General features: G+C 39.1%; 1 protein-coding gene across 9 annotated transcripts in view; it reads left to right on the top strand.

Annotated features, from left to right (window-relative positions):
- The window catches only part of DGKI (diacylglycerol kinase iota), a 220,161-nt gene that overhangs the window by 131,615 nt on the left and 71,758 nt on the right, over positions 1-16,788 (top strand). For 6 of the 9 annotated variants that reach the window (XM_069807559.1, XM_069807563.1, XM_069807560.1 and 3 more), the window contains 3 exons: positions 49-160; positions 2,619-2,818; positions 7,664-7,726. In XM_069807559.1, the coding sequence (XP_069663660.1) occupies positions 49-160; positions 2,619-2,818; positions 7,664-7,726 (375 nt within the window). The remainder of the gene's footprint in view (positions 1-48; positions 161-2,618; positions 2,819-7,663; positions 7,727-16,788) is intronic. The other 3 variants (XM_069807567.1, XM_069807561.1, XM_069807568.1) reach the window with 1 other exon arrangement.

The following is a 16,788-nucleotide window of genomic DNA, read 5'->3' on the forward strand; positions in this document are numbered from 1 at the left end:
AGGGCAAACTGCCTTCTCAAGGCTTGCTTTCCAAACCTCTTTCTGTAGGTATTGTGCTGGCACAATGCCCTGGGGAAACCCTGGAGATCACAGAGACTTTGAGCCTCAGCGTCATGATGATGGCTACATTGAAGTCATTGGGTTCACCATGGCCTCACTGGTGAGTATACTGCAGGTGCTACCAGACCTGCTGAATTCTGTGGGTGGTGTTGCAGAGTGCAAAGTTGCCCTCATTATTGAGGAACCACCATGATTGCACATATTCGATCAGCTAAGGCCAAAACATGCTCTTCTATTAGGTTTTCAATGAGGGGGACAAATTGTAGTTTTCTAATAAAAGAAGTATTAGTTAATAATAAAAATGTGCTCTTGTGCAAATTAGCCATATTTTGCAATGCAGTGCTCCCAAACGTCAAGATTATTGCAGTAAAACCAGCATGCATGCACGTTTTTACTGTGGGAGTGTTCTGTGGTCAAATAATTACTGCTGTTTCTTTGTAGCTTTGTATATTTCAATCTATGGCATAAAAGTTCAATTTTATTTTTTTTTGTAAAGCAGGCTACTGGAAACAAATATGAAATATTATATAAAATAATATGCCCATACAGTTTCTATACTCCCACCAAAAATGTTGTGAAAGTTTAGTAACAGCTGTGGAAAATTTAGTAATATTTCTGGCACAAATGTTATCTTTTTGTTCTGCTAGGGAAAGAAAATTCAACCACCAGTTTTAATTTGGCAGTGCACTTTCTGTCAATAATGTCCTTAAAGTGAACTAAAGCTGAGTTACTATAAAGCAATCTCACTGTGAATTACACTAGTGACCTACTATCACAGTGGTTAAACCCAGTTGTCAGTCTCTTCAGAGGATGATTAAATGCAGTCAGAGAGTTGGTAGTTATCCCTGTGCTAGCAGTAATCTACCTAAGGCACTGCAACTTGAACTTAGGGTGACCAACAGAAGTCACTTATCAGGGCTTCCTGGAAGGTTTGTTTAGGTCCTGCTTAAGTCCATACTCTTAGGCCTTTGTTGCTGCTATGTCTTGTGTGAACTATGTTAAAGCTAACATGGATAAGCCTGTTTTCACTAAACTCACACGTTTATTTATGTGACCTGCCCTCAGTGCATATCGTATTCAGTGAATATCCATGATAATGGTGTTTGCTTCCTCAAAGAGAAATTCAGACAAATCTAATCTTCAAAGTTAGCAGGAGTAAAAGGTCACCTTGATCAACAATCATTTCTTTAGAAGTCTCGGTTAAAGATTCTTTTTTGGTCTCTCTGTTGTTTTGATGGATTTAGTGGACTAGGGAAATAACCTACAAGCAAGCAGAATTCTGTTAGCCTAGTAGATCATGTGGAATGAACATTTGTTACTTCACCCCTGAAGGTTTTAGGCTACGTTTCTGAAAATGCTGTCAAAAGTTTATTTAGCATGTACCAACTGGCAATTTTTGTCTGGAATACTTTTTGGGTTTGCCATTGTGTCTCTAGCCGCTCGCAGTAGCTAAAGTGATCTCAAAGCTATCAAGAATTTCAGTTGGAATTGAATTTAAGTAGTAGGGCCCTTTTATAGGAGGCCTAGTTCAGAACTGAGGGTCTACAAGCCTACATCAGTTGTGATGCTGATGAACCATTGTAACCCCAGACTGTGTTGATATAATCCTAACTTGCTCTGTATGTCTCCCAGATGTGCTTGGTCATACCCAAGGAGGTCTGTGAGACCAAGGAAGAGAAGTACTTTGCAAGAAGTTGATCCATAATGCTAAGGGCACAGAGCAGGATTAAGGGTCTTGACTTGTGTTTAGGCTGCTTTCTGTTAGTAATGAGTTAATGTAGGATTTTTTTCTGCATCTGATAGATGAGAGTTAATAGTCACACTACAAATTAAAAAAAATACATTTCTGCCCAAACTTGTCTGCTTAGAACTTGAAGGATCTGCTCATTGCCCTCCTTGTTTCATTCCTTTGAAATGAATTCTTGAACATGATATTTAATTGTTTTTAACAAGGTCCTTCTGCTTGCTCTTTTCAGCCTGTCTAGTCTCAAGGTTGAGTTGCGGTGTAAACTTCCTTAATAAGGTTTTTAGATTTATCTAATTCACATTAAAGACTGTATTCTGTTCAAGAAGGGGAAATAACTTTTCTGTCTGGCAGATGTACCCAGTTAGGTGGTTGTTTTAAAGAGCAAATAATTAGTAGTGTTACTGTTAGTGTAAAAACAAACCAATCAAAACAAATTGAAAACTTCAAGAATAAACACAGGTATTCATTTGTGCAGGCACATGTGTGTATACATATTTGTATGTGTGTGTAACATGCTTGACATATACCAACGTGATGAGACGTGCAATGCATATGGTTAGATATCTGCTTATTGCCCACCACTTTTCCTTGTGAAATTTTAAGTCCTACTTTGCAATTTTGGAGTGAAAATACATTCATTGTGACTGTTAGAATGTCTTACACATGGAACACTGTGTAATGGATGCTGTCAGCGAAACGGCAAAACTGCATTTCAAATTTAACTGCCTCAACTGTCTGTTCTGAGGTGTCTTTTCTTTGTCTTTCCTGTTTGTTTTTGTTTTTTGCCTGTGGTTTCCCTGCCCCACCCCAGGCTGCTCTCCAGGTGGGTGGTCATGGAGAGAGGTTGCATCAGTGCCGTGAGGTGACACTTTTGACATACAAGTCTATTCCAATGCAAGTGGATGGCGAACCATGTCGATTAGCTCCCTCACTCATTCGAATCTCCTTAAGGAACCAGGCCAACATGGTGCAGAAGAGCAAGAGGAGAACATCCATGCCTTTGCTGAATGAGTGAGTTGGTTACGTGCATGTCCTAATGGCAGGAGGCCCGTTTGGGGCAGTGTATTCAGTCACGGATTTTGCATGTACTGGACTTGCAGCTCATTTACAAACAAAAAAAAAAAAAACCAAAATAAAAAAAAAATGCACACCTCCTGAACTCCCTTTCCGCTGTATTGCAAATACTTACCTGATTTTCTTTTATTCTTTTATCTTCTGGGTTACCCTCTGTCTTGCTTTTAGGAAGGTGTTGTGTCTTTCAGCTATTTAGAGAGGTTTGTGCAGGATCAGCAGAGTGCCTCTTGGCTTCTGACAGTTCTGCATATGCCTTTTGCCCTTGAAGTTCTTTTGATTCATTTTCTCAACTTTATTGATCTACTTTTTAAGCTCCATTGGAGATCCTATAACAAATTGGCATAATCAAGAATTACTTGGGACATCTTGTAGTCTCTGCTGTGGGAGCATGCTGCCTGGGACTGTTTATGGGGAAGGACCTGGAGGCCCAGAAAGGGCTGTTTGCACTGTGTAGGGAATCCTGCTCCAGTATAAAGACCCAAATGAGAAAAGAGTAGTCTAAGGATGGATAGAGAAAAGCTAAGATAACTGGAAGCCAGGAACATGCAAAGAAGAAGAGACAGAACTAATACTCCTTTTCATAATTAAACCTTATTTGTAAGCACTGCAGAGATATTTTAACACACAAAAAAAAAATTCAAATTTTGACCTGTGAAAATGCCCATCCAATAAAATAATTTAGATTATTTTGTAGAGCTGATTATTGTACTTCTCATATAGAAGGCCTTCATATCTGCTAAAATGAGTGACATAATAAGTGCTTTTGCTCTTTTTCATCAAGTATTCTTAAAGTGAAGCAAACCAGTCTATCCCTTATACAAAGATACTGAGCTAAAGGTCTAAAGTTATCAAGGATCCACATTTCATTCAAACAACCATGCACTGAGGTTTTAATTTTTTGGAGGGGGTGGATTTTGCTGTTGCAGCTGTAATGGTGAGGCAAGATTTATGAAGAGATGTAGTATCTTTCATTAGAGTAATTCATATAACAGGAAAAAACAGATGAGGTCTTGGGCACACCTTTTCTCTTCAGGTATCTTAAAGGTTGTCTGTGTCTTTCAGCTGTATCATCTAGTGGAAGATATTGCTCCAGTTCAAACTTAAGACTCCAGCCCTTTAGAGTTTCTTATCATCTGCTGGTTGTCAATCTGTTCACGTAATCAAAGCCCCCTGGTTACTTTCAACATCTTCCTGTTCAATTTAGCACTCTGTGTTCTCTTACTGAGACTAATGCTTTAAGTTTCAGTAGAAGCCTGTATCTGTAATGTGCAATTCCTATTTGCCTGGAAAATACATAAGGTATAGTCATCTCTAGTGAGCAGTGAAGAACAGCAGACTCTTGCCTGTGGGCTGTGATGCCCGATTTCATCCAACCACAACAACTCAATAGTTTGCGAAAGCTAGAATCGAACAGAGAGGAATCCTGGGGCATCTTTTTCTACACTGAGGGAGGCTAATGCAAATGTAAAAAGAAAATGCCTGGTATTTCAATCTGATAATTAGCATGGTTAGGTTTGGATTTGGGGATCTGAATTTAAACTGTGGTAGGGAAATACAGATTCATAGTATATGCCAGTTGTCAAGAGGATATTCTTTGTAGTTTAGCTTGATTTAAATATACTATGGTAGACTATGTTGCTGTCGAAGTCCTTTGATTTGGCTGAGGTATTTGTCTGCAGACCAGTGTTTTGGAAAATACAAATGATCTGTCAGGAACTCTAGTCTCAGCTTCATGTATCGGAAATGGTGTGTCTATATACTTATATCAACATCTATAGCTATCTATATATATATATATCTGTGTGTGTATGTACTTTCCTCTCAAGTGTTGAAGGGGAAGGAGAGAGGAGTTGAATCTCCTGGTATGATAAAAAGTAAATGGCATGTTAAAGGTTAAACTCTAGGAAGCATTTTAGTATTGTAAGAATTTCATTCAATATGATGCTGATTTGCAATATTTCACAAGAGAGAAAATTTTCAATTAAATAGGTTTATCTACATTTCTTAACTTGATATCTGGAATATATCTCCCTATTCCATTGAAAACTCCCAGAAAGCATTATATTTGATTGAACACGATAGATTGTTCTCCTATGACTGTCATCTAAATGTTAGATGTGTGAGATAAGTGGGTCTGGAGCTATCCCTAATTGTTAGACATCTGTTCTTGAGCTCCTTGCCAGGAAAGTGATTAAAAAATTATCTCGTGTCACAGTAATGCAGAGTTGCTATTCTTGTCGGCTTTGATATTATTGCTAGATAAGGAGAGCAGTAGGAATGCTTTTTAGAGTTTTAGCTAGTCCAGTGTTGAAAGTAGAAAAAGACTTAATTTGAAGAAATCTTACACTGTTTTTGTTTTCTTACCCTGTTGTCCTTTGTTCTGGAGGTTTTAAGGAGAGGGGGTTTAGAAAGGATAGTGAGTTTGTTGTTCGCCTTGTGGTTGCACTTCAGTTTCCAGGGAATAATAGTATTTTAAAATTGAAAAGCCCATACATAATGTAGCTGAGTGAGAAGAACAGAGATTTCATGCTTCTCTCACTTGGGAGCAGGAGGGCTTTAGAAACATCATTCTCTTCTGACTGCAAGAGTTGTCCATCTTTCTGCTGCAACTGTTCTACTTCAAAACCTGTAGATGCCCTGAGAGGACACTTGTCAGATCCCTTTTTCTCATATACCTTTTTTGACCTGTTTTTTTCCCCTCCATTTTCCCACTATTTTGCTTCCAGCACCTTCTAATTGCACATAAACTACCTCATGTGGTTCTACAGAGACCTTCAAGGTAGAAACTCCTGTATGTTGAGCATCCTTGTTTTATCTGTTACTGAATAATTTGCCTTTTTCAAAGTGTGGGGGGAAATTCAGCAGCACTTTTCACAGTGTAAAAGGTCCTGGTCTTTTCTATTATTATTATTATTATTATTATTATTAAAAGTTGGCCATGGATCAAATTAAGGAACAAAAATCTAGTGTTTCTGTGGGGCTACCTGAACTGAAGGAGAGTCCCTTCCCTGTTGACAACAACAGCATGAAAAGCTTCGTCCAAGCTGTTAGGGAAAAAGTAAATATAATGTGCTGCATTTTGTCATAGCTGGGTGAATTACTGGTAATTAATATTTTATTCAGTTATTTCATCTTTCACTGCTGAATTGCCTACAAACAAATTTCTCAGTATATTAATTGTCCTGAACTATTCATGGACTAGTTGCTGCAACCAGTGATCTCTTCTTACTGTTCATCAAGCATTCATTTTTAATTTTTTTTAATATGTCCTTTTGGAAAGTTAAGCTGTTTTGATGTGACATACAGATTATATGCATACTCTTGAGTAGGTGAAGGTGACCTGTTTGTGGTTTGTACTCTTCTGATAACTTTTAAAATTTTGAGTTAAAGCATAGTGGAGGAAAGTTGTTATTTGATGAATACAGTTACAGTGCTTCTAACTTGTCTCTAATAGAGGCTGTCCAGACATAAAAGGAAGGCATAATTTCTTCCTCATCCCACAATGCATTGCTCTACAATGGAGACAAGTAACAATCCAATAAAGTGTTTCAAGCCAGAAGCAACTTTTTAGGTGCAAGGAATATACAGGATAAGGTGATGCTGTTCACATTTGATTATGGATTGAAACAAGGCAGATAGTGGGGCTGTGGCAGGAAAAAAGGTGGGTTTCTTTTCTTCTCATATGTCTTTTCTGTTTGTACCAGCAAAAGCAAATTTTTGCTACAGCCAGATCAGCAGACAGTTTTTCTGCAAAAGTGAGTTACGTTCTCGTTTTCCTTCCCTTAAAAGACTTGCTGGCTAAGTTCTCATTCCTATTCTCCACTATTGATCATGGTAACATGTGAAAGAGACAACATATAGCTTGGTTTTCTGTGATCAAGCCAAGAATGTGATTCTTGTGAGCTATAAGCAGTGGAATAAGAGGAGAAGCTGTGGTTCAATTTTTCCAGGAGTCGTTTTCTGATTAGAAACTACAGTTTAGTATGCTGCTTTGTAAGTTTCAGTTAATGATCACTTTCTGAACCTCAGAAGATGATATTTTGGTTTCAATGGCTTTTAGTTTGGGTTGAGGAAGAATCCTGCATCATGGAAGAGAAAGAAGAGGGAAGAGCTTATAGATAAAACGTATTCCATACACTTGAGAGAAACAAAGGGACCATTTGAGTATAAACACTAAAAGAGAGTCAGTCTTCGGAGTCACTATATATAAAATGCATATTTCCCTAAGGTACATGAAAGAAGAATGGAGACAGCATTTTGTCATTGTGGATACAAAATCTCCAGTAAGGGTTTTTTTTTTATTTTTTTTTCTTAAACGTTAACTAAGGTTGACCAACCTTTGGAGACAATTCCATCCATTCAGATCTTGGCTTTGGTGTTTGTTTGCATTTCTGGACCTGCTTCCAAAGTCTGTTGCCTTGAAATTTTTCAGTGCCTGTGGAACAAATCCTGGGGCTCCTAGTCTTCCTTGTCTAGCCATGTGCCTAGCTTGTCATTGGTCCTCCTCACTCGTGTCTTTAGAAAGCTCCTGTGTGCCATGTAGCAGTGATTTTCTCCATTTGCATGTCTTCTGTTGCTCTTGGCTTCCTAGTGTGAACTTGGAGCTCTGCATGTCTCTTCATTCAACTTTTATGTGACACATTCCTTTTATTTCTGTTTAAACGTTGTATGTCTTTCTTTCTTCTCTTCCACTCTTTCTCTCTCTCTCCCCCCCTGCCTTTTTCCTTGTCTGTCCACACTGTACTGCCTTTCTCCTGGCCACTCATTTCCTGCTGCCTATAGTATCCATAAAGTGCAGTCTGCTGACCTGAGGAGAGTCTCAGCTCCCCCCGATTCCTTCACTGTGTGAGTATCTGGCTTTTTTCTACTTTCAAAGTTCCATAGTTCTTTCGGTGTTACCCTGTGTGTCATTCAACCAGGAGATGGGGCAATAAAATCTAGTGACAAATGGGAAGTGGGAGCTCAGGTGACAGCATGGCAGGCACAGGGCAGTGGCTTCACCAGCAAAGGCACAGTTCCACAGTGCCCAAGTAAGGTGAGCAGGGCATGTCTGGTGTTGGTGACCAGGTTCAGCCAAAAGTCCAGCTCACCAGACAAATCCATAGCAACAGATGGGTCTGGAGACAAGTGTCAGGCGCTGCCCCTGGAAACAGTTAAGAGAGCTTTCCGTCCTTTAGTTTTAATCAAAAGTGTGTTGTGAACAAACTCAGCCATAAGCCATATCTCCTGATGGAGCTGATCTCTCAGCCGTATTTCCAGATAGAGCTGATCAAACCAGGAAACTAGTCCCCCAGAGGAGTGGTGTGACATTGGCTGCAGCTGCATTGAGGATGGAGACCACCCCCCACCCCTCCCACCTTGGCAATATCTTGACTGTCAGCCACTCCACTGTACTAACATGCTAGATAGTAGCTAAATTATTCAAGAGCCTAACATCTTTTTTAAAATGTGGTGAATTGGCACTTGAAAACACTTGTACTGTTGTACCATTGTACGTTGGTATCTTCTAATTTATCCCATTTATGGAAACATGTCATATTATGAAAACCTGTGTGTCCACAATTAAAAAAACCAAACAACAAGCAAACAAAAAAAAAAAAGCAAAGGAAACTGCTCCCAAAAGCATCCCAACCAACCTCCCTCCCCAACCCAAACAAACAAAAAAACCTCAAGCTTAATATAATATGTCAACTCAGGCAGTGTAGTTTCTCTTCAGAAATGCTTTTTTACTATTCAATCAAGAAAGACGTTTTGCTTTGTGTTGGCATCCCTTTTGTCTTCTTGCTTTGCCACTCTTATGATGGACATCTTTTCAAAGAGATTAGGACTATCAAAGAAACAAATTTGAAATACATGTTGGAAAATAACAAATTTCAGAGCTATAAATCCAGGTATTCAGAGCAGAAACTTGATTCCAAGAATGATTCTTATTCTATCACAGAAGAAAGTGAATGGTTTGTGCTAAAAGAAAACCCACCAACACTTCTCTGTTCTAAAGACTGAACACAGTCAATAGATGGTGCATAAATGTTCAACAAACCAAGAGTTATTTGGGTAAACCGATTGAATAATTTTAAGAGCAAATTTTAGCTTTGCAGAAAAGAACCTGGAGGTCCTGGTGGACACCCAGCTAACCATGAGCACTTGTGGCAAGGAAGGCTAATAGTATCCTGGGCTGCATTAGGAGTGTTGTCAGCAGATCAAGGGAGGTGATCCTTACCCTCTACTAAGCGCTGGTGAGGCTACACCTGGAGTACTGGGTCCAGTTCTGGGCTCCCCAGTGAAAGAGAGACATGGAGCTACTGGAGAGAGTCCAGCGAAGGGCGATGAAGATGGCTAAGGTACATCCCTCCTACAAGGAAAAGCTGAGAGAGCTGGGACTGTTTAGCCTGGAGAAGAGAAAGCTCCAGTGGGATTTCATCAATGTCTATAGATATCTCAAGAGAAGACAGAGCCAGGCTCTTTTCGGCAGTCCCCAGTAACAGGACCAGAGGCAATGGGCACAATCTCAAGCACAGGAGGTTCTTTCTGCACATCAGGAAAAATGTTTTACTGTAAGGGTCACTGAGCGCTGGCACAGGTTGCCCAGAAAGGCTGTGGAATCTCCATCCTTAGAGATACTCAAAAGCCATCTGAACATGGTCCTGGGCAACTGGCTCTAGGTGGCCCTGCTTGAGCAGGGGGTTGCGCCAGGTGACCTCTAGCGTTCCCTTCCAACCTCAACTGTTCTGTGATTCTGTGAAATTTCAGAAAGCTGCAAGTTCCTCATTGTTATTTCACAAACAAAGAAAGATTTCCAACTCGGTGTGCCTTATCCCTGGATCGTATTTGCTGTACTCTGCTGAGGAGCAGAAAGTAATAAAAACAACTTGTCTCACTGATTCAGTATCTAAGCAAGCCTCCAGACAAAAGTCGAGATAAGCCTTAATGCTTACACAGAACATTAAGCCATGGATCTGGGAGAATGGATATTGTTTCCAAGTTGAGGGATATCCCTTGGAAAATGACCTCCAAGTTTCGATACAGTTCATTTGAATGTCCCATTTGATATCAGCTGTCAGGATAAGGCAGGGAGAGAGAGACTCATGAGCCCCAAACTAATTTGTAAGTCAAAGATGTTCTGTATCTTAAAATCTGTAAAAATAGATTAAACATGCTGCTGTACTGTGACTGGCAATTAATGTGTCTGGCAAATTAAAATAAGAACCCATGAGGTATCAGGGAAATTTGATTTGGATTATGATGGCTTTGAGATTCAAATGTTCCTTTTTTTTTTTTGTTGAACAACATAGAGCCTGAACTCCAGTTAGTACTGAACAGCAGGGCAGATTCTGCTGAGACCTGGTGATGGATACAGCCTGTCTTAGATAAATTTCAGGTTTTCTGCAGCAGGATATGCATGGGAATTTGGGGCATCAAAATTATTAGGCACATATGATCTTTGTTACAGAGACAGTAGAACTGTAGTGTGATTCATTTCAAATGTTTGTACAGGGTGCATAAGTAAATACAAGTGTTGTATTTTTAATTGAGGCTCTTTTAAAAGGAAGGTGAAGACTTGCATTTTCCAGCTGGATATTCAGAGGTGAAAAGGATGCACATCTGCGAGTGCATTTGTGTTGTGTGGTTGATGCAAAGGAGTTCTGAAAAAAAATTACCATTTGAAAAATAAAACATGATTGACTTGCATAGCTCCTACCATCCTTTTGCAAGTGGAATAAGCACTGTGGATATGCTATGATTATTTTGTTTTTATTACAAAATCTGCATAAATGAAAATACAAGTATCATTTTATTGGTAAATAGTACTCTATGAAAGAGTTTACAAAGTAACGATTGCAGCAGACTATGCATATAAAACCTGTGTGAATAGCAAAGGGGTAATAGGAAATAATTTTTTGCTTGTAGAGATCCAAAGCCAAACCGAATCAGCTTTCTCAGGTTGATACAGGTTTTGTCTATAGGAGGAGAGTCTAATAAAGAACAGTAGGAGACAAAGGATAAGGAAGAAAGTGTTTAGTGAGCTATTCTCCAAATGCATAGTTAAGGATGAAAATGCTTATATATATCTTCTCCCTTTTCTCCATTACATGAATTATAAGGAATTGAGTCTCATTTTTTCTTTGTCAGTTTTTCCTGTTTAGCATGTGGTCTTCTGTTTAGTGGGATCATTACTATCAGAGAATCCACCGTGCTTGGGAGTGTAAAGTGCGAGAGAACTACAGCTAGCATGGGGAAGGAGAAGGAAAGCGAAGACCAGGACTCTACCTGGCACTTTGGCACGTATTTAAGGGTATGTGTGGGTCTAGCCTTTATACAGCAAAATGCTCAAGCACTTGCTGAAGCAAGTGTGAGGTAAGAAAGCGCAAAAGGGCTTAGTACAGTTGGGTTAACCTGGCTTATCTGGAATAACTCTTATCAAATGGAAGAAAAAAAATATATGGTGGAGCTTATATTTTTAGGGGTATTTTTTTAGGTAAAGAGCTTAGCAAGAGCTTAGCCTTAAAATAGCGGTGGGCTTCTGTGAAGCACTGGAATTTGTCCATCAGAAGAGGCTGGATGATTCTGCTCTTTTGTGGCAGTTCTTATGTTTTAAGTAGATAAATGCTGTCAAAACCATACTTATTTTTAATGTATCATTTCCAAACTCTGCCAATGCAATCTCAAAAGTAAGCAGAATTTATTTTTCTCCACTGGCTGCTGCTTCCTTTTTTCCAATTGTTCTAAACACTGGAACATTTAATTAATTTTGCATGTTTATTTCTTCTCTAGGAGATAGGTAATTCATTAATCTGTCACTGCAAACATGCCCCAGAGGAGTGTGATTTTTTTTTTTCCTAAAGTTTATTACTTTGCAAGGGAGCGGCAGTAGAAGTTTTCCTTTCCCTTTTCTGTTTTCTGAATCATATTAAAATCTGTATGTGTGTAGGCTGGTGTGGGCTGTATTCTGGAAGAAGATCTATCAGAAATTTGTCATTGGATTCTGTAGAGTTGTTGGACTGTTTATTATTATTTCCTTTCTCTATGCAGACACAAAGCATAAGAAATGGTTCACAGGGTTCATAAATAATTGATGTAAGAATTAGGGCATGTATAATTTAAAAGTCTATCTTCCTGGTTGAATCAACCTGGTAGCATGGCAGAAGTGTTACCAGGTTGCTGCGCAGGAGTGCTGAGCTTGGGCAGGACCCACGCTGGCTCTGCCTGTTTTCTTTCCTGGGTAACTGGAGGCAGGAGCGTGTTTCTTAGGAAAACCAGCTGTGCTCCAAGTGAGTTGGCTGGCATCCTCTTGCCTGTTGCTGGATGATTAATAGGGGTGAGAGGAGGAAGTCACAGCTTCATCAAAAGCTGAGTGTGTTTTCTTGGTGAAGGGAAGTAGATCGGATTCTGTGGGTAGTCTCAGAATAGGTACACGTGGCTTTGGTCCTGTGGGTTTGAACCACAAGTGGTGGAATGAAAGGGATTTTAAAAAAATAAGCCCTTCTCATTTTTTTCCTGTCAAAGCTCTGTGTTTTTAGGTTTTGGGGTTCTTTTGGGGGGGTTGGAGTGTGGGTGGCGTGTTGATGGTAACATTTTTAGAATCCCCCAAATGCTATAGTTCAGGCATAGGAGGCAAACAAATGCATACCTTTTCTTTGGTAACAAATTTCCAGCAGGGGGGTAGGTGGTGTTAAAAATGACTTCACCTTACAAACAGTTTATCTAGCATGATGTTGACTTTCTAAGACCTACTCACATAGAATAATGGTTCTGATTCTGGTATGTAACCTGGTGTACCATGGCATGGATATCTTCTCACAGAAGAGCAGACTTAAAAACCATAAAATTTAAATTAGTTATACAAGTTTTAAGAATTTCCAGAATGCATGCCCTTTTTCCTTACCATAGGAATTATTGAATATCTAGGTGATGTTCTATATTCTTGTGGAAAAGTCAAATTCTGTTTGTCTGATAGAAAGTAATGCGGTTTCCTTGTACTGTTCAGACATTTTGGAGCTAAAAAAGGAAAGAAAATAATTTGCTATTACTGAAATTACATATTTTTTTGATGTGAGTAGAATAATTTTGAGAGGACCTCATAACGTCTCTGTAGAATCTTTCACAGTTTGTTCCAACTAAATAATGTGCATAGCTTTTCTACAAGGCTCATTTGGATTGTTATTTATTAATACCCTGAATGTGCATTTCTGGTCCATGCTCATACAAAGTTCATCAGATAAAATCCAATGTGGTAAACTAGCCTATCTAAGCTCCTGCTTTGAGAAGATTGATATTTAGGTTTGTGTTTAAATGAAACCATTATAGCTAATCAACATGAATGAATGGAATGTTTCAGTTGACCTGAATCTGTATTTATGGTCCCATGGGGCATATGACCTTTAGGATGTAATTCTGTGGATTGGTGTGTTTGGGGAATGAGGTTCTTAATTAGATTCTTTAGGAGGTAATGGAATTCATTCACCTATAATTTAAATTACTTTTCATTGACTATGTAATACACCATTTTGAAGAATAATAAGTCTAAGAAATTTAAATATTTTAGGTTGAATTGCAGTGCAGCAATCTACCCAGATTTATTTATAAATTGTCTCCTGCTCTATCTGGAAAGTTTTTCTTCCTTTCCTTACAGTCGAGCAAGCTGTTTTATACAGTGTTTAGAAACATCCATTTCTATTAATGCTGTACTAATGTTTGCTTTCAGTGACATTCATCACCCTATTATTAGCTTTTACATGGACATGCTTATGTACTTAATCTTTGTGGTTTCTGAATATGCTGAATTTGTCTGAACAAGACAAATTGTGTGATTTGTATAATAATATGGATTATTACACAGCATCTGTGAAAACTACAGAAGTATTGATAGTGGAAGTGTTTTTCTCAGCTGCATTAAATGGAGCTCTGTATGGAGCTCATGAGTTCTGTGAGTGAACGAGTTAATTAGTTGGATGATGAGGACAATATCCCCTGGTGTGAATTGTCAGTCTGGTAGCACAAGGAATGAATATTCACATAGTGAATTTTAGAGCCAAATCTATATTGAATAAGTATAAGATTTAGTGAGACATAATGTCAGCCAACAACTGTATTCTGACAAAGCAAAGAGTATTTGCAAATAAATCATGAACAAAACCATCGAACTTCAGTCACTGAATAAATGTTTTTTTGTGTATGTGTGTATATATATGCATATTTATAGGTGTGTATATATGCATATACTTGTATATGTATTGGAGTTATGACTGAGTTAGCTAAGTATATGAAATCTCTACCCTGTAGAAAGGACCTCTTAGCTTTCCGATAATAGTTTATTTTCTATAGAAAGCTGCTGTTTCCAAGGCTATGTTTTTATGGCTAAGATAGCTAAATTTTTCAAATGGACAAAAGACCAAGTTCTGTTTCTCTCCAGTTGTATGTTTTAGCACACACAGCTTGCTTATGTAGCAGTAGCACCCTGCCTTTATAAAAAGGGGGTGAACGGGGGGGAGAAACAGAACAGGAAACTCTGACACTTGCCAGCTGATTGCTCTCCCACACTTGACCTGGAAAGGAACTATTTCACCTCAGGTAACACATTACATTTAAGATGGTGTGCTTGTTTTTTCCACAGAAGCAAATTCGGAGACATACAGTGCACTGATGTACCAAAAAATTACACTTTTTCAAAAGCATGGGAAGTATCCTCTTTGATATTTTATAGTTAAAAGGTGCTTTTGGAGAGTGTGTGTGTGCCTTCTAGAGCAATAAAAATATTTTAGATTTGCTGTTGATTTTAGATCTCTTTCCTCCTCCAGTTCCAAGCAAATAAAAAGGGCTTGCTCACTTCTCCTTTTTAGGTGAAAGGACTAATTTGACTCAAGAAGGTGATGCTGCAGATGCAATAGTTTGCTGCTGGCTACAAGCCAGGAAATAACATTTGTAAAGAGAAGGTGCACGTTTTTCTTTCTTATGGGGCATTAGGTAGTGAGTCAGCAGAGCTACAGAAGTCAGTGTTGTCTTTCTCTCCCCTTGGCGTCCAAAAGCTATCCTGCCCTCACAGGGAGGTCGCAGGGAGACAGATGGCAATTAACCAAGGATTGGCAGATGTTGGCATGAGGCTTAACATCCTCTTCTCCCTTTTTGCAGGTCTTCTTGAGCATTGAATAGAGGGTCAACATGACCATCCCTTCACCTTGACATAAAGGCTCCAAACATACACCTGGAGAAGTTGTTCTGTTTCCCTGTCTTTCTTCCCCTTTCATGAGATATCCAGGTTATCCATTGTGATGATGTGTTTGGAATCAGGCCAGTTGTGTGGTCAGACATAAGTCTACCACTAACTCATTGATAATGGTTGCCAAGAAAGTTCACACTTGAACTAGTGCTTAGAAACTGAGAAGCAAAAAGCCCTACCATAACTGCTTTTACACAGGTTTCCTAGTATTTTTATGCCAAACAAGTTGTTGAGAGCGAAGCACTATAAAAGGAAGATAGTTCTGCTGACTTTTCTTACATTATCTTAAAAGAGAACTAAAAAGTCTTGGGTCTGAATGATAATTTTAAAAAAATCTTTGCAGATAATATAGAAAGTTATTAGAATTATTTGTAATAATTATTCAGGCAATCATCCAAATATTTTCACGCATTCCATTTTAATCTACAAGTAAAAAATCTTGGCGGGACTTGGGGGGGGGCAGGGGAGCGGCATGGAAAGCAACACAAAAAATTACTGTACTGATATGGAAAACTTAACTTTTACCCTAAAGAAGTTAGCCTTGGGGAGGAATGGGTAGATGGTATTGGGAATGAGGGATTGAATTTTGGGCTGAAGAGTCCTGTTGAATTCTTGCCTCTGTCAAAGATTAGATGTGTGAACTTGGTTACATAGCTCCTTCTCTCTCTCTTTTTTTTTCTTTTTTCCCTTCCTCTCTTACCTAAACCAGGAACTGTAGAAATAATTATCATTTCTGAAAATTCAAACATGATAGTTATAATTACTGAACAGAAAGCTTGAAACAGCAACTTTAAAGTCACTTCTGATTCAATGATGATTGTTCTGGATCAGACAAAAAATAATTTATTAACCATTTTTTTTTAGTGATCCCAGGCTTGCTGGCGTTGTTTCATCTCAACATCTGGAAGTGGAAACAATTGCATGACTGAGACAAGCTCACAGGGAGACATGGAAGCTGGGGAAAGGGTTACCTGCCCTGTCCCCAGTATTTTCCCACAATAGAGCATAGCTTGTCTCCAGTTGCCTGTATCAGGCACACTCCTGTCCTGCCATGCACTAAGGAATACGAGAAAGGTCAGTGTGTGGAAGGAGAGGAAGTGAAATTGTGAGTGAGAGGTATTAAAGACCTCATGGCTGTAGTAAATTCTGCACAGACAGTGCAGAGCTACAAAAATACAGAAACAAATTAATCTCTTGTGGTGAAGGACACCAGTAGGTTTCTGTGGGAGCCAGACTGATGGGATGCAATGGGTGGTTGAAAGACAAGTATCACTCAGATATCTGCTATGGAAGATCTAAAAGGACAAATCAAGGAGAAAAGGGAGTTGGTGTTCCTCTCTTAGGAGCTAAAATCACAGTTTACCTGTGAAGATGCAATATTCCTGTACTAAACTGCTTTCCCTCAGTATGCAGAGCAGCATTGGGGCACCACAGCACAGGGTCACAGAGTGGAAGGAAAGGTCTGAGCATCACACGCAGATGAGCTCTGTAGCAAGGAAGAAATGGAAAAGAACAAGTAGGGGGAGGCTATGGTGTGGTTCTGGTTTGGAGGACAAACATCCCCTGTGCTGGGCTGAGTAATTCCTGCACAGGAGTATCAGCTTTTGGTCAAGTAGTTGTTTTGAACTGGGCATTGGAAAACATACTTTTTGTAGCATTCTGTCTTGGGTTGCTCAAAGATTTCAACACAACA

The sequence above is a fragment of the Haliaeetus albicilla genome, chromosome 19 (genome assembly GCF_947461875.1).
Source record: "Haliaeetus albicilla chromosome 19, bHalAlb1.1, whole genome shotgun sequence".
Classification (NCBI taxonomy): Eukaryota; Metazoa; Chordata; class Aves; order Accipitriformes; family Accipitridae; genus Haliaeetus; species Haliaeetus albicilla.